We start from the raw sequence: 25,575 nt of genomic DNA, 5'->3' as shown, positions 1-25,575 counted from the left end.
TGCTTTGTTTTCTCCACTCAGTCTGACTCTTTAAACAAATAATATGTTATTTTCAATAAACTTAAGCATATAAGCAAGCATTTCAAGGTTAACATTAAGATTACATCATATTTTTCACTCTTCTTTTTACATCAGTGTCATTTAACCCTTTTTCACAACACAATAAAATCACTGTTTTATAGTCAGTTATTGCTCTTCTATTGTCTCAGATTTTTTTTTTAATCAGAGATATGTGCTCTGCTTGTTGATCTTGTCTCCATTTGTGCAGACAATTATTCCAGACAATTTTCTACTTCTTGCTGAGTTTCCCATCTGCATATGCATAAAACACAGAAATCCTGTGGAAATCTAATCCAGTTCTTCTTTGTGCCTACAGACACAAAGAAGACACTTCTAAGATTGATACCATGTGACATATTATCTTATTTTGAATGCTAGTAACTTTTCAGTTTGACAGAAGACTATTCTGAGTACAGTTTTCAGCATAACTGTGGTGTTCTAGCTCACTCTTAAGAATGTCTAAAGAGAAAGTGTCAGAGGGCACATTACTTGATATCTGCGGCTTTGCCATGTAGGTTTTTGCTGTGTTGTAGAAGTGAATTATATTGGATTTGTTCTGACAAGCTACTCCAGGCTTTTCCTCTTGCACTGGTACAGGCTCATGGGTATAAACTCACTGACCTATATTCAGTCCACATAACCTCGGTTTTCTGACTGAAGCACCTAAGTTGGGAGCATACTTGCCCTTAACTGCCAGAACAACAGGAGGTAAGTCTGGAGATCCTGAAGATGTAAATTATGCTCTGCCTACACCTCTCTCTTGCTAATGGCTATACAGGCAGACTAGGGTGACAGCTGTTCAAATTTGGGTACCTCTGTAAAGACTCCTGAAGGTACTAGGGATTAATACAGGCAATGAGGAACACGTGTTACCTGAGATGAATGAAATCTGGGAGGAGATGGGACTCTTGACTAGTCTGGCTTACAGAGGGCCCTGACAAACATGTGGCAGTGGATTAAAATCAGCTGCCTGAAGTGTTACCCCCTCAAACCATCTGCCAGCTTCTCTAGTGAGTGTTGTTGCTTCTAAGACAGACATCTGATTCTCTTCTAAATGAGCATCTAGGCTGCCTCAGTTTTCAGCCCAACTTTAATTGGTAGCCTGGGCTAAAAATTGCCGCAGTTCCAGGACATCTGCTACAGGTGGAGTAGAAGGCTGGGAATATTAACCGCCTGATATGATTAAGATGATAAAAGCATAATTCAGTTTTTGGCCCTGTGGATGTAGAACGCATGTGCATCTCCCTCACACAGGGATAAATGGAAGATGCAAATGAGGATGGTGTCATTTGGGGATAAAGTAAGATACAAAGAATTATGAGAGAAAAATATTACCTTTATTATCTGCACGTATTCAATACTATATTGCAGCTTTTTGGCATCTGTGGAGGTTTTGTAATAAAATTATAGTAAGTACTTTTGGGGGAGGATGGAAGAAAGCTGGAGCTTGTCTTGTAGCTCAACAAAATTACCTTAATAAATAGTTAAAGTCTGGTTGGGAGGTATTTGTGGAGAAAAGATGTTTGTCTGCTGCCTATGTGAAATGGTTTAGTTCCATGATTTTCAGTATTTTTCCATACAGGGAATTTTCAGTAGTTTTCAGTAGACGTTTTTATAATGAATTTAGAACTATTGATAATAGACATGCATTCTTAGACCCCCTGAGAAGCTGATAGAGTTAGTCTGTTTTTCTTCTAGCTGTGATGCTCATTGAAGACTTTAGGTGAAGTGTTTCAATGAATTTTGGTGACTTGGCTACCTGATACAACTCAGGCTATGGTTCAGTGAGCCCTGAAAGGGAGATCCAGGAGAGCGGGTATATTGAAGCATGGCAACCAGCAGTTTGATTGACTTTGACTTCTTTATAACAGCTGTCAAAAGCTGTCATTTGACAAAAACCTTCGAAGTGATATTACCCTCTGAAGTGTCATTTCTTGTCTTTGCTGCTTGCATAACTTCTTCACTGATGCCAATATGAGTATTTGTGTGGCTGTGCAGTGAATTGTGGAAAAAAATTACTCAGAAGTTATTTTTCAGGCAAATTTATTAATCACTTGTCACTGCACAGCCATGAAAACATTTGCAATAGCACAAGTGAATAGGAGATTGAAAACATGAGAATGACTTTGGGAAAGATTCAGTTGTGTCACTTTGTTAGCGATGACTTCTGCCACCAAAGGGTCTTATCTATCGTTTTAATTAGTATGTATGACAAGTTTAAGGAAAAGCTAAACAAATCTAAAAGTCTGATGAACAGTTTTCACTTTTGTTTCATCAAGATTGTTTCACAGATCTCTGATCCTCTGTTGCAGCTGATTGTATACTTGTTTCTTTTGAAAAATGTTAGTAAGTTAATTGTAATTGAGCTGAACTTTCCATATTTATTAGGAATCATTTAAATTTTGTTCTGAGGAAATGAAGTTGCATATGCTCATGTTTTTACCTAGGGTGACTTTTTAAAATGTATTAAATCTTCTAAGCCTGTAAGTAATTCTTCCTAAGTATTCTAATGAAAACAAGATAGTGATCAAATAAAAATAAAGATGGATTCAAAATCCGAAAAGAACTCAATATTTAGCATAACTGGAGGAGTGAAGCAGATGTGAAGATGAACATAATAGATGTTCATTGGGACAAACTGATGGAGCTGTGTCTTAATTTCTTAAATTTTGTGTGAGTTTCATAGAACACGGTTCAGAGTCACTTGAAAGTGACCTTCTGCAGCATGAACTTTTCAGGAACTTGATCTGGTGGTTAGGAGCAGTTCTTAACTGGGGTTCTTAAACTCAGTAATAAATGTGCTGCTTAGAGATGTGGCAGATGAGCTCTGACAAGTTCAGCTCTGGTGATTTCAGATGTAGACAAATCCAGCACTCTGCCTGCTTCTCTGCTACAGGATGGTGCTCCTATGACCAAACAGCAGAAGGCAATATATGCACGCACCAAGGCTACTTAAATCTGTGTGTGTGTGTGTGTGTGGGGGGGGGGGGTGTTTAAACCCCCTAATAAGTTTGCACTAAGATGCCAGATTATGATGGAGCAACTGAGCAGAAGCACATGTTCCGTCTGCCAGCTTTGTTACTTAGTAACAAATAGTAATTTGTAGCATAGATGGAAGCTGTGACTTAACAAACTCCTTCAGTTTGCTGCTTGATGTGGGTAAGAGCTCTGACTGTGAGGGACATTGAAAAGTTACTTTACTTAGTTTGTTACTCTGTCTAGCTGTCGAAGTTACTACTTGTGTGGAAGTCATGTGATCTTAATTTTAATTTTGTCATTTTACCATCCAATAAGCAGGCACTACAAATGGCTGAATATCTGACGTAGAATATTTATTTTCAGAGTATAGGACAGTTGCAGTTTTTCTATTAACATATCAGTAGATTTATTTAAATACAGGGAATGAAAGTCTGACCTCATCACTTACCAAGTATTTAACTTCTGTTCCCTAGGTTCCAAAATGCACGAGCTGAAGCTGTCCAGGATTATTAATATTGTGGGGTTTTTTGCTTTTAAAGGGTGTAAGTTGGCATGGAACAGTACTCTGCTAAACTACAGAATTTAATTGTTGATATGTTTTTAAAAGTACTAAAACTTAAGATGAGATTACTTGGGGAAATAAAAAATACTTCATCTGAATGTAGAGAATTTCTGTAACAGGAGGTGTAGCATTGCATAGCCAACTCTCTGCTTCCAGTTTTGTGACTGGGTAAAAAGTAACTGAGAATTTTTAGTCTGCTCAGTGAAGGAGTATGAACGACAAACTATAACTTTGAGTGAACGACTTTTTCGTTACGTAATTTATGAATTGGTTTATGAACTTTTTAATTACATTGTTTGTATTTGTTACAGATCCTGGCTCTGCTGAACGCACAGCACAAAAAAGGAAGTTTCCCAGCCCTCCACATTCCTCCAATGGCCACTCCCCACAGGATGCATCAACAAGCCCTATAAAAAAGAAAAAGAAACCTGGTCTATTGAACATTAATAACAAAGAGCAGGTAAAGGAAGTCCTAGTCTTGATGTGCTAGGATAGGTAGTAATGAAGAATATAGAGATAGCTGATCAGGAGCTCTTTTCTCTTTAATAAGATCCATATTTGTATTGTAAGAAATCTGTACTCTTGAATGTAGTGGCTGTAGGAGTTGACATTACTTTGTTCTTTTTGTCTTTGGGGGCTTTTTAGTTCTATATGAGAAAGAGCACCTGTGTCTCTTTTATTTATTTCGTAAAGCTGATAAAATACCTTTCACCAGTAAAAGGAATTTTGGCCAAAGGGATTATTAAGGAATATATATACAAATTTGCTTTTTTAATATATATTATTAATTAAAATTATTAATAAGGAAACATTCACCAGGATATGATATCCCAGATTAAGAAAGATATGTCTAACATGCTCTAGGTGACCCTGCTGAGCAGGGAGGTTGGACTAGATAATCTCCAGAGGCCCCTTCCAACCTTACTGATTCTATGATTCTAGTGGTTTTGTTTCAGACATAAAGAGTGAAAACACTGTGTTTGACATGCTCTGAATACTGAATTTGTAGCATTTGTTTTAGCTCTTAGAAGAGGTTGACTCCAGAAGACTTTGAAAATTGCTGATTCATTGTATGATGAAAGTGAAAAGATTTTATGAACTGTGTTGAATTCATATGCTGTAAAGCCTCTGGGTCATCCTGAAAGTGGTTGCATACAAAGCAATCTTTAGCACTACTGAAACTGTTTTTAGTCTGATTTGCAGATGACATGCCTTTGTGTTTGAAGCACTTCTGTGTGCTAAAACAATGCATTTTGCAAGTGTCATATAAACACAGGGTTAAGTTCTCTGAGTTTAAGGAACCTACTCCCAGTAAAATAGCTTCCATGTGAAATGTTATTTGGGTACAATTGCACTGATTAAAAAAAAGAAAATGAGATTCCTGATTACTGTGGTTATTCAAGAACAAAGACTGTGAATAGATCAGGCGTGGCCACAGAACTTTCAGTGTCAAGAGTGTTCTATTTAAGGGTAATTGAGAGGTCTAGTAATAGTAGGTGTAGTGAGCTAGTTCAATGGGCATGGATTTTACTGCAGGCTGTATAAACTCCTCCACATCCTGGACATTTACTGGGAGGGGAGGTTTGCTCTGCTGAAAGTCTGAGCTTCTAACTGTGCAGTGTAGAGACAGTTATATGAACAGTGCTTTTTGAATCTTGGGGCAAATTTCTAGTGTTTATTTGTGCATTTAAAAACATGCAAAAGCACAGTTGGAAGTATTGAAATTTAATACATTCCCCTCAGTAAATCCTTTTCTGTTTCCCAAATATCTCAGATTTGAAATTGTATAGGACAGATCGAAATCGTATATCTCATGACAAAAAGAAGCAGACTGATTTATTTTTCTTTATTTATCGAAGTTAGCAATAAAACATATTGTGTTTTGTTTATCTAGCTTTGATTCACAAATCATCTTGCATGTCTAGCCAATATGAAATGGGCATGCTTGGAGATAATTGTTTCTAAAACAGGTACAAAACGCTGCTCTTTGTGGTAGTAGAAGTTGCTATAAAGTCTAAGATAGACTGGTGTATAAGAGGTTCTTTTACTGCTGAGCAGATGTGAGCTAAGCATAGAGTTACTTGCTTTGCTGTCAAGCTAGGTTTCAGGTGTAATGTAGCTGTTAGCTGTGATTCTGATTGGCCAATGAATCCATTTTGGGGTGGGTCACTAAAACATCAACATCACTAAAAAGTTTCACCTTAGAGTATTTCAAGAAACAGTCAACTAAAATTAGAGTTGCATGATGCTTTGTATTACATGTTATGGATGCAGTAACAGATCTTCAGAATGGTACCAACAGGTATTTAAAATATTTAACAAGTGAAGTTATTGATTGAAGAATTTAGCTAAGACAGGTTAAAAAGTCAGGAAAATCTGACTTTTAATTGGTCAGTTATCATGTATTTGAAGTTGGCAGCTTGTTTTCCTACCTTGCTTCAGTATTAATTTGAACAGAATAAAAGTAGTAACTTTCTTTCCCCAAAATAATACTACAATATTGTTGTGTTTTTCTTCAGTTTTCTGTGTTGTTATAAAGGTCATACTGACTTTATTAAAGACTTAAAAACAAGCTACCACCTATTTTAGCTTGAAGTGGATAGTTGTGAAAATGTTGAGGGGGGGAAAAGCTTTCCTTTCCTAACTTTCAAGTTAGTGATTGAGTGATTCATTTTTAGTCCTTTAGTTTTGTTGTTTATGTCTGCCTTGAGTCTCATTTCTAACCCTTTGTTTTGTCCTTAAACATGTCTCAGATGAATTAAGGTGATAGATGTCTAAAAGATGTGAGCATCCTCAAATAGAAAATCAATTCCTCCCATCTTCTAGGAAATATGGACTTCTAGTCTATTTAGAAATAATGATGCTCATTTCTGTGTAATGGATTTACAGAATATTTGTTTTAAAACAAGATCTTTGATTTTTAGTAATCATGTGGGTTTCCTGCTTATACCCATATCAAAGTCAGAATACATATTAAAATCTCTTAGTAATTTGCTTTGTCTGCAGTACGTATTAAATTCTTACAGTAATTTGCTTTGTCTGTGGTTGAGGACAACGCCCCATAGCTGCATCTCCAAGTATACCCTACTGAGATAATTGGTTTCACACCTGTGGTGCATATAACTGCAAACAAAACATGCTGCTTCACTGTAAATTGCAACTTTCCATTCTCTACTTCAGGTTTACCTATGCCTTTGTATCTAGATTTTAATGATTGGAATAGTAACATATTTAAATGTGGGTAAGGCCTAATGCCATCCATCTTATTCCACAGGTTCTCACAGAACCTTCCTTCTGAAAGGTCTTGTCCTTTGTAACTTTAAATACGTAAAATAATCACAGTTTAAGCTGGTAGAATGGTAGTTTCCTTTGTAACTTTAAATACATAAAATAATCACAGTTTAAGCTGGTAGAATGGTAGTTTCTGGTGACTTTAGTTTATGTCCTGTGTGACTGATTTTGTACAAGATGCTGCAAAGGTACAGAACATGCATATAGTTGCTTTATTCTCTGGAGTCATATGGGCATGTAACAGCTCAAGGGTCTAAGAGCCTGCAAATGCATAAATGATGTAGGAAGCATGCAAAATCACCAGTGAACAAAACAAAATAGTTCTGCAAACTGTAAGCAGCCAGTTCAGTAGTTACAAGTAATGTCATGAGCATATGGTTTTATATCAAACAAAAAATTAAAATCCTAAAGCTCAGGATTTTCCCACTTTTCCTTCCTCAGCAGACCATCTCTATCATTAATACCAAACAGAAAATAAAATTCCCTTGTAAATTATAAATATTATGTTGTTCCCTCCCACTCACATACACAGTTTTCCAAAAAATATTAGCAGCTCTTCAAATTTGATCTAATGAACTTTACATATCTGGTGACCCCTTTTGGCTTGTGCTTGTCTGCTTCTTTTTTTTTTTTTTGAACAGTTTTGGACTCATTTGAGAGACCAGTTTGTGTAATTTTTCAAAGTTAATGCTGTTTCCTGGTGCAGGCAAAGCTGTGGAAGTTTAGAGTCTTAAATTCTGGTATACATTTGCATGTCGATTAAATCTCTCTAAGGGTTCCTATTTTTGTGGCAGAGGTGGCAGAACAGGATGTTAATCTGCTTCTGTGTTATCCTAGTTTACAAATTGCCTTATTATCCAAAATCAGCACTTGCCTATTGTACAATGTTGTAAACTACTGCAGTTTAGATCAGATTTGTAAAGTGTTCAACTTCTTGTTTGAGGACTGAGTTACGAGTTCTTCAGTTATCACATGTTTAGCCACCACAAAATATCTTGCAATATTTAACTTGTAAGCTGTATGGAATTAAGACTGTTGAGACCTATAGCCTCTAAATGCTACTCTTTCCTTGAATATAAAATCATCATCTTTTTTTTTTTTTTTTTTAGTTTGATTTACATGTTGTGCATTTGATCCCCTCACTTGCCATAAAGTTATTTTCAGTCTTGAATTTAAGCCAGCATTTGGCACCTGAATATGAAATGAACCTCTTCATGAATGATTTTGTGAAATAAATAAGATACTGTACCTACGTAAATTTTAATTAAGCTCTGTAAACTGCTTTTTGTTTATATATTATGAATATTATTATTTGAAAAATGCAAATTTGTTTTGAAACCAAACCTGTTTTTCTTGCCTACATTTCAGTCAGAACTAAGACATGGTCCGTTTTACTATATGAAGCAGCCACTCACCACAGACCCTGTTGATGTTGTACCACAGGATGGACGGAATGATTTCTATTGCTGGGTTTGTCATCGGGAAGGCCAAGTCCTCTGCTGTGAACTCTGTCCTCGGGTTTATCATGCTAAGTGTCTGAAACTGACAGCGGAACCAGAGGGGGATTGGTTTTGCCCAGAATGTGAGGTTAGTTGGATATAAGGAATGGATTTCTTTTTTTGTTCATGAGATTTAAGCAGCTTTTAAAACTCCTAGATTTTTCTAATTTATTCTTATAATTGTCTTTTGGGAAAGGAACCAAAATGCTTTGTGCAAGAAAGGAGATATCTATTGCTGCCTCCCTGTTTTGTGTGCACATGCGTGTGTGTGTGTGCATGTCTGCCTGGATTGTGTTTGCCTTCTTACCGTGAATCTTCACACTCCTTTTTGTTCCCATCTCTAGAGAAGGCGCCATTCCAGAAGGTCATCTTTTCATCAGGCACCTCTAATTCTGAAAACATTCTACAGTTTTGAATAGTTTACTTTATGCTTTTACTAGTGGGCTGATCAGCTCTGCAGCAGTGCACAAAAAATTTGCACTGTATGATCCACCTAGACAAATGGGTAATACTACTATTTGTTTCTGTAGGACTAAGGAAGAATTTAACTATTCATCTTGAGTGATTCTTTGGGAAAGAGTACTTAGCATCGTAACATCTTCAGTGAAAATAACATTGCTTAATTACATTGCTTTTGTTGACATAACCTGAATTAAAATGGAATAAAACACGTATCTGAAGAACTTATGCTGCATCATCAGAAATGTTGGGTTTCTTATGAGATAGTTACTATCTTCCATTTGAATAATGCTGAAATGTTTTAATGGAGAAGAATTCACCTAGAAAGGTTTACTAATAAAATATTTTGTAATCTTAATTTTTAGAAAATCACTGTAGCAGAATGCATAGAAACACAGAGTAAAGCTATGACAATGCTCACCATTGAACAGCTATCATATTTACTGAAGTTTGCACTACAGAAAATGAAACAGCCAGGGGTAAGGATCTTATTTATTTATTTATTTTACATTTGAACGTCATGATACTGGATTTTGCTCTGTCATCATCCTAGGTTACTTTATCAGATTGTAATTGTTGGGCTGTGTTGTCTGCCACCTGTCCAGTACAGACAGATTAGTTTAGACTATATGTATTGAATTAGAGTGTATTTAAAATGTAGTTTTCTGATGCAATTTATGGAGAATGTTTATGATCCAGTTTGGCTCATCTTTGTAGCAGCAGTATGGCTCTTCTGCTTATTTGTTCTACTTGCACTCTTCCCCTGAAATTCCAAATAGTGTCTGTCTATGTTAAAGAATGAACAGATTTGTCCTCACAATGTAGATGGTTCTTAGATGTTCTTATATGTCCTTTCCTTTTCTGATTGGAAAACCTGACACTGAGAGATTAAGTAATCTGCTTGTGGTTAGGAAGTCTGTAATAATGTCAGTGTGCATCCTAGGCAACAGAAGTTGAGATCTTTTCATGTAGTGTTCCTATACAAGGTATTGGAATTAACTGAGCAACTGAAGAAGGACTTAAATAAATAGTAAGTCTAATGAAAATACAATGTGCCTTTCCAGTGGGACTTTGTTTTCTCTCATTCACCAAAAATGGACAAGGCCATCTTTCTGATACAAGGAGCTGTTGACATAGCATCAGGGGAACAAAAAGGCAGGATCTCTTGCCAATCTGGTTACATGGGCAGGAAGATTAGGCACAGACTTTGCTGTAGTATTGGTTATACAAGCTGAAAACCTAGCTTCTGTTTGTCAGTAGAAGTTGTGCTTATCAGAGAAGTTATGATACACTTGAGAAGTAGAATATACTTATGAAACTGTAGAAATTATCCTTGATATGCTGAAGACCTGTGCCATCAGCTTTCATGCAATATAAAGCTGCTAATTATGAATTTTTATTACGTAGGCAAAATTGGCTTAAGCTCTTCATCTGACTTTTACCTTTCTCCTCATATCTGTCTTAGATTTATTCCTCAAATCACCATGCCTGTACATTTCAACTGTTCCCTTCCCCCATTCTTCACTGTGGAAGCTTTGTCTAGTTTTCATGTGTGAAGAAAAAGGTAAATCAAAGAAAGAGGTTCTTGTGATGAAGTGTCAAGTGTTCTCTTAACTCCTATCAACTTGCCTTCTTGCTCAAGTTAGGGGAGCAAAAGCAGCATTTCTACCTACTAAGCAAAAGATGTGTGTGTAGGGAGAAACCAGATGTGAAGACTCGCAGACTCTTTGCAATTCTGATCTCTCTATGATAAGTATTTTAGCAGAACAATAGTAGGGGTTTTGGGGAAGTATACTCTTAAGTACTGACAAATTTTGGGTCTTGGAATTCTTTTACTCTGAAGTGGTAAATACTGTGCTATTAGAATGAGCCATTAGAAATTTTAAGTGCTGTTTTTCAGAAGCAAAGTGTCAGTGTTAGTTTATATTGAATTCCCAATCAAGGTGTTTTGAAAATGCAATTAGAAAGATAACATTTAATGAACGCTATTGAAATTTTTTGCCCTTTAGGCACTTAACTAATAACCTGCTGTTACCGGAGTATTTTAATTGATTATCTTCAGAAAACTGCAATTCACCTACATTAGCAAATAAAATCTGGAGCCCCATTGATAAACATTTGCATGTGTTTGTATTGCCAAACCACAATTGTTATGAAAGTTAGGATTCTAATGAGAGTCTGAAAAAAAGAGATATTGTGAGCCTAGTTAATAGGAGATTTTAAAAGGTGCTTTCTTTCTGCAAAAATCTTTCAAGTCCTCCTAGAGCCACAAAGATGATTAAGGAACTGAAGCATCTGTCATATTAGGAGAGGCTGAGAGAGCTGAAACTATTTAGCCTGGTGAAGAGAAGGTTCAGGGGAGCTTACCAGTGTTTGTAAATATCTAAGGGGAAAGTGTAAAGAAGACAGAGGAACTTGAGGTGCCCAGCGACAGGACAAGAGGCAGTGGGTACAAACTGAAACAGAAAAAATTCCATCTGAGAATAAGAGAACACTTCGTCGCTGGTGTTGAACTCTACTGCAGGTGGCTGAACACTGGTCCAGAGAGGTTGTGAAATCTCCGTTCTTGGAGATACTCAAAATACAACTGAATAAAGTCCTGGAAAACCTGCTCTGACCCAGCTGGGGTAGGGAGATTGGACCAAATGATCTGCAGAAGTTGCTTCCATCTTCAACTATTTGTTGATTTGATACTACCTCCCCACCAAGTCATCTTAGAAAAATCCAACTTTGTAATTCTTTACATTCAGCATATATAAAAATCAGTGAAATTAGACCATTTATTTCCTCTTTTTCTGCCTGCGTTTTTTCCTCTTTTTTACTAAATTTTTTAATTACCTTCGAAGAATTTTCTCTGACACCCCATTTGGAAGTAGTATTAGAAAAAGAATCACTAGCACATGGTTGGTGAAACAGTTCAGTTTTAATAAACAGTTTGCTTATTTTTAATTTTGTTTGTTTTTTTTTTTTCAAACAGACAGAGCCATTTCAAAAGCCAGTTTCACTGGATCAGCACCCAGATTATGCAGAATATATCTTTCATCCAATGGACCTTTGTACGTTAGAAAAGGTTAGTATGAAGCAAAAGAAGAGAGGTTCTTTGAATTTAATTGCTGCAGTGAAGATTTCTGGGATGTTTGGTGGGAAGGGGAGAGATATTGCTTGTAATTATTTTGATACTGGTTTTTGTTATTGCAAATGTTAGTCCCATTATGGCTTAAAAATAATTGTTTGCTAACTGAGCGAGTCCATGATTTTGTTTGAACTGGCAGCAAATGCTCAGTAAAAATAGTATGAGAATAAACAAATTTTACACTGATTATGTCCACCTGTGTAAATCCATCTGATTCCTGTAATCCTTATGTGGGGAAACTTCATTAACCAGAGTTTACATATGACGGTGATGTTTACTTGCTTTTAATGGATCATTGTTCCATTAATTTGTCTTAGAAGCATTTGTGTGTGTGTATGCAGGGACCATCCCAGACTGATTATTTACTGATCATTCAGCAAATAAATTGTAATCTCCATTGTGCCCGGAGGTGTGGGAGAAAAGGGAAATAGTCAAGAGGTTGACCTGTAGGAATTCAGTTTTTCAGTCCAATAATATGTTAAAAGTTTCAAATTATGAAAAAGTTCTCCATTTTCAACTGCTTTAATGAAGAGCAGAGCATTGCAGAGTTTTGTTCTGCTAGGACCTAGTGAAAAGGTGAGGAGATACCAAGAGTTTTCCTTCTCCCTATCTTTACAATGGAGGATGAAGTCTGAAGCCTTTATGGTATAAAGGTATAGCCAACTGTATTGATTTTATCTACTTGAAGCTACTTTACCCAGTGGGTAGACTGGTAAATCAAGCCTACTGTCATATATAATATGGCCTATAATTTTGTCTAGGTCTTGGAAAAGTTAAAAAAATACAAATGCTGAGAAGCAGTAATACCACAGTAGAAGAAATCAGGTACTTAGTTTTCTACAGAGACATCGAGTGGAATACTGCTTCAAGAAATTAATTTTTTTTTCAAAAGTTTAAGATACTGACTTAAATAACATATTATTTGGAATTCATTTAGACAATTCATATAGTTTTGGGATAGTCAAAAGGTGTGCTGAATTTGACAGATTCCTCAGTATTTAGAATCATAAGTCTTACCTAACATAAGTAATCCTGTCAATAGTATAATTGATAAGAAAAGCTCTTCAGGAAGATGTCACTGATATATTGATTTTTTCTTTCCAGAATGTTAAAAAGAAAATGTACGGTTGCACTGAAGCATTTTTGGCTGATGCCAAATGGATTTTGCACAACTGCATTATTTACAATGGGGGTAAATATTGATATGCATTTATTTCCTGGAATATAAAATTTCAGAATGAATATAATCATAGAGCAATTTGTAGATTTCCAGTTGGTTGAAATTATCTTCCTGTTAATTACTGTAGTTCCTCGGCACAAATGAATTTTTTAACAACTGGCTTACATATATCTTTAGGACCAAATGTTGCCCGTGCTTTTACTTGCTCATTCTACCTTAACAATTTTCAAATAGAAAGTATGTGTTATTGTGTATTTTGCATGGTGCAGTACTTTATAGGAAACTTAACTGAGGAAATGAATGACAACAACATACTGGTCACTTTAGAAGAGTATATGAATGGTGGGCAGGCTGCAACAGACTTGATAAGTAACATTTAGAGAGCAGTTACTGTGTGTTATGCTCGTGTGGATGGACCTACCACACGATATATTTATATATAGTTCTATATATAGTTGTTTTAAATTGTCTTTTCAGATGTTCTCTGTTAATCTAAATTTCTTTTTGAACAAAATCTTGTTTTATTATAATTTTAACATAACAATTTTTTGATTAAAGCATTTTTTTATTGCTCCCCCAGGAAATCACAAATTGACACAAACAGCAAAAGTCATCATCAAAATCTGTGAGCATGAGGTCTGTGTATCTCAGTTAACTATTCTGTCTGTATTTTTAAATCATTAATTCTATTTCAGATATTTGAGTGAAATATTATATGCTTTGTATCATATGTATTATATAAATACAATTTGTATAGTCTTTCTTATACTTAGATATGCATACCCATGGATGCCTTCAGAATGATTTTGGCAAGGGCGTTGTTAATGTGTCTTTCATTAGAATAGTCGCTATGTGTAATTCAGAATTTCAGTGAGGAGAAAAAAGAAGGGAGACATGGATACTTCAGCAGTATGCCTGCCTTCTAGATGAATATTTGGAGCTGGAAAAAGAGACTCAGTTCTTGCAGTTCATAGATGCATTTTTGGAGTTTCATTTGCTATAACAGTATGCAAGTCCTGTTATTGAATACAAAAATGACTGCATCCATTTTTAACTGATCATTTGCACTGATTTTATTTCAGTGATAATCCATAATATTTTGTATTACCCCCAAATTGCTATTCTAAGGGTAGCATTTTTGACCTATATTTCATTGATATGATTTATCTGATGATTTGACTCTATTTATGCCAAATGCTTTCCTGACTCCCAGCTGACACACAAATAGCCATGATTCACATAATTTATGAGACAATATCAAATTTTAATAGTAGAAATTAAATATATAATTAGAACTCAATTTCTTAACTAATTTATGTAATATGAGTATAAGGAATAAAGTATTTTTGATTCTGCACAAATTTTTATGAAATTAAATGCCCACAGTGAGGTGATATTTTTGTTATTGGAATAAATACAATGTGAAAGTAAGGATGTATTTTACTACTGGAATAAATGGCAGAGTATAGTCTGAAGAAGGATGTAAAAATGTGACTGATTAACTGGAATGTGCACCTTGTATAGAAAAAGATCAGTGTCACTGAAAACTCTGATTTTGCAGGAAGTAAAACTCTGTACAGGTTAATTTATGGCCATGAATTTGCAGAGTATTGATGTTAGTAATCTGGACAGGCTACCATAATACTGATCATACTGATCATACCTTTGTTTGTGTTTAAGCTCTTCAATAACTGCTTTTTCTTTTTAGATGAATGAAATTGAAGTATGTCCGGAATGTTATTTAGCTGCTTGCCAAAAACGAGAGAATTGGTTTTGTGAGCCTTGTGTAAGTTAAAGTTTATGGTCGTCTAGTTAATATATTAAACTAAAACTTATACTTGACTCCCACTTCTTATCCCTCCATTGTTTTAAATCTGAAGTGGTTATTGAGTCAAGGGAAGCTGCTCTAGTTTACAAAGTGGCTTGTGGTGGCTTGGTGGCCTGCCGGTTGTTCACTTCGCGGAGTCAGAAGATCATCTCAACATGTTTAGCTCTCAGACTGCTCGGCTTTCCCAAAGTGATTGGTTCGGTCAGAAATAACTATTCGCAGAGGATGTCAACAACCAGTTGTCAGTTTCCCTGTCATCGAATATAAGATATCTACTCATGTTTGTAGGTGGTACTTAGGATAAGGTTTTTGAAACATGAATGTGTGTTTCTATAGATTTGGATCTGAGAATTTAGACTTCGTTCTGTTTTATGACCTATTAATAGGTTAGTTGATTTTAAAAATGTACCAGACTTGGAAAGGCTTCTTAAGATTCTGTAGCAGAAGTGTGTAATTCATCAAATCATTTTGTATTCTAAGTGGAAATAAGAGATTTTGAAAGATTAAGCCTGATTTAGGTTATATTAAGCAAATATTTGGAAGGGACTAAGTAAAAATAAATTAAAAGTGCTATTAGGATGTGTTTATTTAAGATACTTAAGAATTTATGTGTAATTTTTTAATTTCTTTTTTTCTCTCTTTGTATATATCATGTATATATTAAAATGATATATTTGGCAAATGCCTTGCATGTGTTGAGTCTTGATTGAATCCAAGTAATACACACAATTTTTAAAAGTCATGCTGTGTACCTGATTTTGAAGGTAAAACTACTTGTATTTTCTTACTGTTGTTTGCCTCTTCCTCTAGAGCAATCCTCACCCTTTGGTCTGGGCTAAACTCAAAGGCTTTCCATTCTGGCCTGCTAAAGCACTGAGGGATAAAGATGGGCAAGTTGACGCCCGTTTCTTTGGCCAACATGACAGGTGGGAATTTAACCAAAGGATGTCTTTGGCTGTGCTTAAGAAATCATTGTTATAATTCTGTACTGAGTTTTTGCTGCCGTGTCTTTTGAAGCTTGACCCTGATAAACTGTATAATACTCTAGCATATGTAGTTTTAATTTCTTATATAAATTCTGTAGAATAAAAAAATCACATCTTTGCCAGAGTAATACACATATATTATGTGTATTATAACATACGATCTCATAATTACATATTTTATATCAATTAAACTGTATTTATTTATTCTTAAATTTACCTGTCTTTTTATTTGTTTGTTTTTTTAGAATAAACTTTTTAAGACATGATAAAAAAGATATTTAAATATTTAGTCAATATACAAGTTATTTCCTGTGACTGTGGTTTTGGGCCATAAAGAATTGTATTTTTTAAAAATGAAATAGAAGTAGAAAATGTAATCCTTGTTGCAAGTGCCAGTTTTGCTCTAGGAAGGAGTTCATATTTTCTGTATTTGTCAACTCTCTGCTTAGATGGAGTAGCCATAATGAGTCCTAGTTCATTTATCTTGAGTCAAAAATACGAATCTATACAGTTGTTAAAACATGTACTTTAAAATTGTATATGGCCATGATATATTTAGGTCAAAGTTCCTGAAATTTTCTTATCTTGGAAGGCAAGATTTTAGACTCTGGCTGAAAAATAAAGAAGTCTGTCAAAAACTTAGTGATAAAAATTTTCTTAATATTGCAGAGTTTCATCCCCCAGTGTGGGGCGTAAAAATAAAACTTTATGTTTTTAAGAATGTGCTTAGGAGGTCTTAGCTTTCTAATCTGCTTTTTCTGTTTTTCTTCTAACTATGATACCTTGAAAGATTGTTTAATAGTGGTGGTCTTACAGTTATACAGAATATTTCATTAGGAATATCTTGTCATGTTTGACAAGTGTTCGTTCATGTTGTATGTGTTACTGGAGTAGAAGAAATAAGTTACTGGTAGTCCAAGACATGCAATTTACTTATTTACCAAGACTAAGCAGTGAATTATTAAAAGAAGAGGAAAGTAGACATGGTCCTTTGAAAGTATCTGATGTGTGCTTATCCTTAGGGTTAGGATAAAAATAATCAGTATGTGCAGAAAAGTTGCCAGTGTCAAATCCTCAGTGTTAAATTTGATTATCTTTCTGTTTTATATATAGGGCCTGGGTTCCAATAAATAATTGCTACCTCATGTCTAAAGAAATTCCTTTTTCTGTGAAAAAGACTAAAAGCATCTTCAACAGTGCAATGCAAGAGATGGAGGTTTATGTTGATAACATTCGTAGAAAGTTTGGGGTATTTAACTACGCACCTTTCCGGACACCATATACTCCCAACAATCAATACCAAATGTTATTAGACCCTGCAAACCCAACTGCTGGAACTGCAAAGACAGACAAACAAGAGAAAATCAAACTGAACTTTGATATGACAGCATCACCCAAGATTCTAATGAGCAAGCCTATGCTGAGCAGTAGTACCGGTCGTAGGATTTCACTGACGGATATGCCACGGTCACCAATGAGTACAAACTCATCAGTGCACACTGGATCTGATGTTGAACAGGATGCGGAGAAAAAAGCAACTTCCAGTCATTTTAGCGCGAGTGAAGAATCCATGGACTTTATTGACAAAAATACAGGTAAAAAAAAGGGTGGGGGGGACCTGGCTGCATTTGGTAAATGCACTAGTTTGTATTTTTCAAAGACCAATATAGTTATTAATCCTTTTACAAAGAAATTTCAGAAAAAAAGACCAGCCTATCTTTCAGTTTCACACACAGGAAATAACTGTCCTTTCTGTTGCACTGAGAAGGAATAAATTATCTTGAAAGGTGACCAAAGACCTTTAGTTTAAATGGCAGGAAATAGTTGTAACTGTCAAAGTAAAGGAAGGGTGGAAATAGATACTAAAAAGCTTGAATTGCAATGATTAGGAATATTCTATATAAAATTTGATAGCGATTTTTCAAGGCAATGAGCTTAATTTGCTCACAGTGTTCCCCCATTTAGTACCAAGTGCTAAAATATGGTAAAACTACAGTTGCAGTAGGCACAGTGGGTAAAGAGAAAAAAAAGGACTAACAAATACAGAATTTGGACTTCACAGACTTACAGTGTAGTGCCATATCAACTGCTGGCTAATTTTGTAACGTTCAGGCAAACGTCTTTATCTGAATGGGACTTCACGTTTGTCATCCATAAGATAGTGACCATCAGTATGTGAAAAAAACGATGTGATATATTCATTAATGTGACTGCTAATAAGACTTCTGTTTTGGATAAAAGGATTTCTTTGTAAAGAAAGCTACATCAATCTGTTGTGATTTGTGTTTTTTTAGAGACAATACTGTGTTTGAGGGGTTTTTTTGATAATGCTTTTAAAATTAATTGAAGATAAACTTTTAACCCAGCCTAATAGATAGTTTCATTGCAAATAATTGTTTCGACTAAATGTACGATTTTGCAACTTCTATGTTGCATGATTTTGAAGGACTGAAATTTTCTGTTGTGACCAATGGTTTTGGTGCAGCTTTTGGCAGGGTCTAGTTTTTCAGAGTTTCTTTTCAAATAGTTTTTTTAGATACAGGCATGTAAGTAGGTCAAATTTCAGTGGAAATTGAAACCTTTTGGAAGCAGAAACTTCTTGACCTTGAGAGCTGAAAGAATAGAGGAAACTTTTAAAAACTACAAGTAAAAGATAGATGAATATATATATAAAAATCTGGAGCCTGGAAAAATCAGTTCAACTTGCACAACAATGAGCAGAATTTTCCTAAATTAAACTTTTGTTTGATGTGGACAACATCATAGAATTTATTTCGTGTTACTATATTTGAAATTGTAACCCAAAAGAAGAATCAAGTTTAGAAAAAGCCATGATATATTTCTTTGCTTTGTCTTTTTATTTATATAAATCTTCAGGGAGCTCTTTTTTCTTTTTTTTTTCCTATTACAAGTTTTTGTTTTTAGATAGCTTAATATTAAAGTAACCTCAGTGGAAGGTGAGGGAGACTCTTTCAAACTATTTGATGTTTTTTAGTCCTGTATTACTTACTGATGGACACACGTGAACGGGAGAAATGGGGCCAGGAAAAGTAAGCTTGAGATTTAGTTAATTTTTGCTTTTGAGATCAGTATTGCAGCTAGAGAAATCAGTGCCAAAACATAGACAAGTCTAATGTTAAACATATATATATATATATATATATAAAATAAAACTGTCGTGCTTATTCCTCTGTTCTATAGTGTTATTTAAAATTATTTAGTGTTATTTAATTTCTTAAAAACAGACAGACAAACATGAAAATCAGGATGGACAGTAGCCCTGCAAAAAACAAAAAGAGTGTGCTTTAGCCCTGACAGGTAGCCATTTAGGAACCTTACTCTTCCTAGCCAGTAAATCATAAGACATGAAACTAACTTTGGGTACCAGAAGTATTTTGTGCTAGGAAATTTGCCTTCACAACTTTGTATCCCTCTTATGAAAGTGATGTCACAGTAACTGTAATAAATCTAAATATGTAAAAAATACGTGGATTTCTCATAGAGAATACCAAGTCAATAGGAATAATTCATCTTCCAAATTTTCCTGTAACAAAGTAAAGAAAATCTCAGAAACTCTCTAGACTTGCATCAATTATTTGAGTTTTTTGCTGGCTCCAGGAGAAACTCTTCCAATTTATACGATTTTATATATAAATTATCCTGAACATGTTTGTGAACAGCTTTCCTGCATAAGCTATAGCTGCCAAATAATGTTGTTTGTCCTAAAATGTAGGGCTTTTATTATACCACATTATTATTTCTTTATAATAGAAGACATAATCATAGAAAGTCATATTAAAGTTGTTTTGTTGTATGAAGGTAAAAGAAGATGGTAGATACTACCCTATTCTTCGGCTTCTTGACTATCATGGTATTTCTGGGGATTTTTTCTAACTTCTTGTGAGGCCTTACTGACCCTTTCACATAGTACATGGAAATGCTGGATTAGTTAACTAGAACATTCAGTTTCTCACCTGGCATTTCTACCTGAATACTGTTATAAACCATGAACTTCTGTAATACTTACATTGTGTGTAAACTTAGTTGCCCTAGCACTGGAATCTGTGTGTTCTGAGTAAAATTTAAATGAAATTACTTGTTGGCTGTAAAGAAATTAAGTAGTGTCACTGCCGTATGGTTCCACAGGAATGATTGTGTTTAGATGCCATTGATTTTGACATCTGTTGAGTGACTGAAAGGAAGAAAATAATTTGGAAATAGTTATTGAAACAGCATATATTGCTGCCTTTTAGGAATCTGAAAATATATAGACAGTGTTTTTATGTGCTGAAAAGGAACAGGAGTTCAGTAGTGAGTTTAAGATTACATATTCAAAGCATTAGGCAGAGATTAAACAGAAAAAAGGGTGTGTTTTTTTTTGTTTTTTGCGGGGTTTTTTTTAGGTAACAGATTGTCTACAGGTGCTTCTTTTTGTCTGGCTGATCCCAGAAAATTAATGTTTTTGAAGCATTACTTCATGGATATTTTGAAAACTTAAAGCATAGGCTTTTGCTTATACTGTGTGTGTATATATAGGAATATCCTGTTACGTTATCTGAGAGATTAGGTCACTGATCTTGAGCTGTTCTCATTAAACTTGCTGTGATTGTGCTTTTAATTCTCTGTTAAAGTATCTAGAAACTAAGGTTAATTTTTTTAATGTTTACCCATAGAAATGAAATAAAAAGGTGCCAATTCAGAGTGTCAAGACTTTATTAATAATTTAAAATAACCAAATCTCGAAGACTAGAAACTCTAACTTGAAACAGAATGTTTTTGAGGGTAGACACACATTTGCCCTGATAAAGCAGCTGCAATAATACTATTTTCAGTATAGTTTCTTTTTTATTAAACCAATAATAAAGCAATAATTGTAACTTATAATGGAGGTATAATATGAAGTTGAAATTATTAAACATAAATCCTTTCCCTGCTTTTACAGGGTTTAAAAGCTGTTTTGTCCCAGTGGAAATGGCTTTATTCTGATTATTTTTAAATCTGTCTTTATTAATTTTGTGCTTTTTCAGCTTCTCCAGCTCCAACAAGAACGGGTCAAGCAGGGAGCTTGTCAGGCAGCCCCAAACCTTTCTCTCCTCAAGCTTCAACACCAATTTCTGCTAAGCAAGAAAGAACTTCCACTCCAGGAAGCATTCTGAATCTTAATCTTGGTTAGTCTTGACCTTTGAAAGTTAATGCTGTTATAGCTGAGTAAAATGCGTGATGTCAGTACAAGATAATATAAACAAACTCTCTTGTATATGGCTTTAAATGAACATGTGGCTTTAAACAAAGCATGTGTGTAATTATTGTTTCATCAAATGAGCTATTCTTTATTGTTTTTTAAAGATGAATTGAAAGTTCCTATTACTGTTTCTTGTTGATGAAAGGAAGTAGTTCAGGGATGATTTTTACTTTGACTGTACAAATTAATGTTTCTAAATAATGGGTAAGGTTCTAAAGGCTGCATAGGTACGTGAACATTGCCATTCTTCACTCCTCAGTCTCTTCAGTGAATTGTTCGCAAGGTTTTCTCATGGCTTGTTAGGATTAAGGATTTACTATGATGTCTTCTGCCTTGCCACATTCCTATCACTTCCTCGCTGGACCATCCCCCTCTTGGTAGAGATAAAAATGAAAGGAATGAGTAGATGTCTTGAAACTCTTAAAAGTAAATTTGGGGATTCTGGTGTTTTGAAGGATGGGGTGGGTAAGTAGTAGCTAGGTAAAATAGTTCTGAAAGCCAAACTGATGTAAATAGGTTTCCTCAATAGTGCTATCTCCTGGTTCAGTGTTTGAATACTGGCTACATCTTACATTCCTGTAATATTTCATGAAGAGACAGGATTCTGCCCCTGGGTCTTAGACAAATCCAGGAAGACTTGAGCTTGAATGCTGAATTCATATTTTTGGTGAGCTACAGGTCTTTTCAGTGTAGATACAAGTTTGTAGTATGTTTTTCAGTGTTAAGCTCTCTGATATAACCATAGAATCTTTCTTCTGCAGCTGTTTGTCTTGTTAGCTGAGGTATGATTCATTTGCAACAAATCCTAAGAAATAACGTGATGATGAAGAAGTGTGAATCACAGATGAGAGACATTAGCTGGGACACAGAATATTCTGAATAAATGGGGTGGAACTGAAAATCTGGCGCAATGATTCATGAGGAGCACTGTAAAATAACTACATTTTCAGATAGAATATCAGTTATTTGTTCAGCTTTAGGGAAGCTTCTTTTGTTGAATATGCTATTTTTAATAGGAGTTAAAATAGCAGCCCTTTCTCATTAGATGAGAGCATCAGCTGTGCAAGACTGATTCATCTGTGAATTGTATGGCTTTCAGATGTGAGTCATTGTGTCTTATTGTCAAGCATAATGCAAACAGGTATTTGCTCTAAAAAACAGAAGTAAAATTCCAGAATAGAAAGACACTTGCATGCATTGAGCAGAGAACTAAAGGGCTCCTATGATTGTCCTCCAGTTCAGCAGAAAGAAAAGAAAAATAATGGATGCAAGCCAGACATAGTTACTAGTAGACTGACTGAAGTGAAAAATGGACTATGTGAATGATGAAGCTATACTATACATAGATAAGTTGAAAAAATAAATATATTCCAAATGGTGTGAGACCTATCCCTGTATGAATGACAGAGGCAGAAGAGATAGAAGAACAACTCTAAAACAATAATTAGTGGAAATTCCTGGATGGCTGATGGAAAAAAGTGAAGAGTTTGGAGATGAGAATCTGAATATTTCTCCTCAGTGGGTTTCTCTGCCCTTTACTCTACTTTCTACTAATAGTTTGACATTAATAAGGCAAATTGGAAGTCCATGTATTTTCAATGAGACCTCCTTGCTGATTTGATAGAGATTTATTTCATATGTTAAGGTATACGGTTCCCAGTGTCTCGTAGTCATCCTCCCCACCTTCTTTCATTTTTGCCTGTATTTATATCCTGCCATGTAGTTAACTAAAAGTAATTCTGTATTTGCCATTTTCTACAGCAAAACTTTATATGATTTTCTTCATATATATGCATGTATACCTGTGTGTGAGTGGTAGAATTTTTAAAAATCCAGCATTCAGATCCCTTCAATAAGAACTGTTGAGTGTGTTGATTCCTTTTGAAATTCTGTCCTTCTCATGCTTAAAAGGAAACTGAAAGTTTTTGAAAATGAGCTCATGGTAAGACACCTTATTATAAAACCATAGAAATACAGCATCACATTGACTCATGTTTACTGAAGAGCCATCAGTTCTTTTTTGCTCTATTGTTCCTTAGTAAGTATTCCTCATTTTTTCTTCCCCACTTCTTAAATGCTGAATTTTGCACTTATAGCTATTAATTCAGTATCTTGGTTTCAGAAGTCATCTGCAGTTTATTAAGAACATTTTGAATTCTGATCCCTTTTCCTAAAGAATTAGGAACAGCTTCCATTTCTGTATCATCCACAGACTTTATGCTATTTTCTCACTGCAGTAAATAATGAATTGTTGACTAGAACTGTGCTTTAGAACAGAGTACATTGAAGTCAGACTTGTAATCCTCCTGTAGGAATGCCCCCACCTGTAACAGTGGCACCTGGATCTGAGGAATGTCAGAATGTCAGTGAAGTGCTAAAGTTACCCTTTTCCCCAGGTGTTTTCCCTTAGGTTGAGTCAGTTTCTGTTCTAGGGGGACGAGGGGAACACGACTAGTTCAGAATCTGTCAGTGGCTAAAACTCTGATTAAGCAGCTGGTGCATTTTGTGTATTATGTCAGGGAAATTGATTTTCATAGTCCTTTGCTACAACGTTCCATTCCATGCAATCAGCTCAGTGATGGGACATCCTTTTAGTACAGCAATGATGTCCTCCCTATACATCCGTACAGCACTAAGGAACAAAATGTATGAGATTGTGCTGTAAGTATTTGTAGGGTATTATTCTGGCATTATCTAGAATAGATAAGGGAAGAAATGGTTAAATACATTAAGTCTATTTTTTACATATGCACTGGAACTAGATGACTTAACTTGTTTCAGCACTGTAATAATACTTGTTGAAAGCAATTCACTGCAGTTTCTTAAAATGTACAGTTTTAGAAAATAAACAGACTAACACAGTTAATTTCTATGTGCATTTCTTTCATCACAACAAAATTTAAACTTTACCAATAGCTTGCCTTTCTAGACTAAAAGTTAGGGAAACTTTAATTTTTATATTGCAAAGAGTTACTTGCTATCAGTTTAGGTGGAAGTTAGACTCTGAAATTCAATTGTTATTTCAGCCTCTCTGGGGCAGTTAAAGAAAAGCTAGAGTTCAATTAAATTGTGATCTGCAGTTGTGTTTCGACTTAATTTCTTTGGTGCTCTGATTTGTCATTCATATTCTGTCCTGTTTCCTCAAAGTGGGGAGGGGGGAAAAAAAAAGGCCTGTTTATTAAATTTTAAAGAGCAAACAAAAAAGACCTGTTTAAACCATTTAAAAGATATCTCTTTCACTATGAAGTCTTTAATTAAAATCAAATTTTATGATAAGCACAGTATTACTGTTACTATTGTGGAAGTAGAGTGGATTGGGTGTAGTTAGCTAAAGAATATTATGAAGGGAAAAATGAAGTAAGTTTGTTATTTCCTTGCTGGAATATGGAACCTTATATGGTATATGGAACCCAGATTTAAGTGATCCATAGTTTTTAATTATCACTGGGTTACTGTGGAAAGAAATATCCATTCGTTTTGCTGAAATTGGATGAAAAACATTTTGAGAAGAAAAAAATGATTCAAGATAAGGACTTGCATGTTAGTAATTAGGATAAAATTACATGATTAAGCTTCAGAAGGCTGAACAGAAATTATCAGTAACTTGTTTGGCTCACTCATCTGTTTGGTTCAAATGAGGTGATCTGTTTTGTGCACTTCTTGAATTGATTTGTTTTGCTTTCAATCTCAGAAGTCTTGTTTAGAGTAAGGAGAACTTTAGCTCCATTTCCTTATTCAAGTGAAACCCAAAACAGTGTCAGAAAAAACAGTCTTAGGATGGCACTAGGTTACAAGATACCTTAGGTGACCATACAGTAATTGGCTGTGGTTCCTTTGTCAAATATTTTCTGAGAATATAAATCAGTATACTTCATATCATCCAGAAAATTCTCTTCCTGAATTGAGCTGAATTAAAATTTCAAGACCATCTCTTACAAAAGGTTAAAATTGATTTTATTGGTTTATAAGTGCACAGGAAGAGAAACCTAGTTTAGTAAGCTCATCTCCAATACAAAGAGCAGCAAATTTTTTGGAAGTACTTAAGTGATCAAATGATCAAAAGCTTAAAAGTTTACATCACATGAGTAATAACTGAGTTTGTATTATGTTTAGTTTCTTACAGTATGGAAGCATGATATGAGGACTGTGAAACTGAGTATTAATTTTGTGATCCTTTCACTGGTTCTAGAAAGGATGATTGACTCTTGTTTTACCAGCCCAAACTATAGGCTGTGTGTTTGGCTTGTGGAATTGCTACCTACAAGCTGTTGCCTCTCCTGTGAAGATGGGGAACTGTTACTTTAGCAGTAAACAAGAACTGTGTGAACTGCTTTAATGTTTCCTTCTTTACCTTCT

General features: G+C 34.9%; 1 protein-coding gene across 9 annotated transcripts in view; it reads left to right on the top strand.

Moving 5' to 3' along the window:
- The window catches only part of ZMYND8 (zinc finger MYND-type containing 8), an 83,659-nt gene that overhangs the window by 38,785 nt on the left and 19,299 nt on the right, over positions 1-25,575 (top strand). For 7 of the 9 annotated variants that reach the window (XR_009960039.1, XM_062588921.1, XM_062588927.1 and 4 more), the window contains exons 3-12: positions 3,913-4,061; positions 8,261-8,479; positions 9,216-9,329; positions 11,828-11,920; positions 13,088-13,175; positions 13,744-13,799; positions 14,872-14,949; positions 15,802-15,917; positions 17,091-17,572; positions 21,005-21,145. Coding sequence is in view for 8 of the 9 variants with exons in the window: in XM_062588921.1 (XP_062444905.1) it covers positions 3,913-4,061; positions 8,261-8,479; positions 9,216-9,329; positions 11,828-11,920; positions 13,088-13,175; positions 13,744-13,799; positions 14,872-14,949; positions 15,802-15,917; positions 17,091-17,572; positions 21,005-21,145 (1,536 nt within the window). In the remaining variant the exon portion in view is untranslated. The remainder of the gene's footprint in view (positions 1-3,912; positions 4,062-8,260; positions 8,480-9,215; positions 9,330-11,827; positions 11,921-13,087; positions 13,176-13,743; positions 13,800-14,871; positions 14,950-15,801; positions 15,918-17,090; positions 17,573-21,004; positions 21,146-25,575) is intronic. The other 2 variants (XM_062588928.1, XM_062588923.1) reach the window with 1 other exon arrangement.

Source organism: Rhea pennata, chromosome 16 (assembly GCF_028389875.1).
Source record: "Rhea pennata isolate bPtePen1 chromosome 16, bPtePen1.pri, whole genome shotgun sequence".
Lineage (NCBI taxonomy): Eukaryota > Metazoa > Chordata > Aves > Rheiformes > Rheidae > Rhea > Rhea pennata.
The sequence above is the reverse complement of the archived record's forward strand: the minus strand, read 5'-3'. Positions and strand labels throughout refer to the sequence as shown.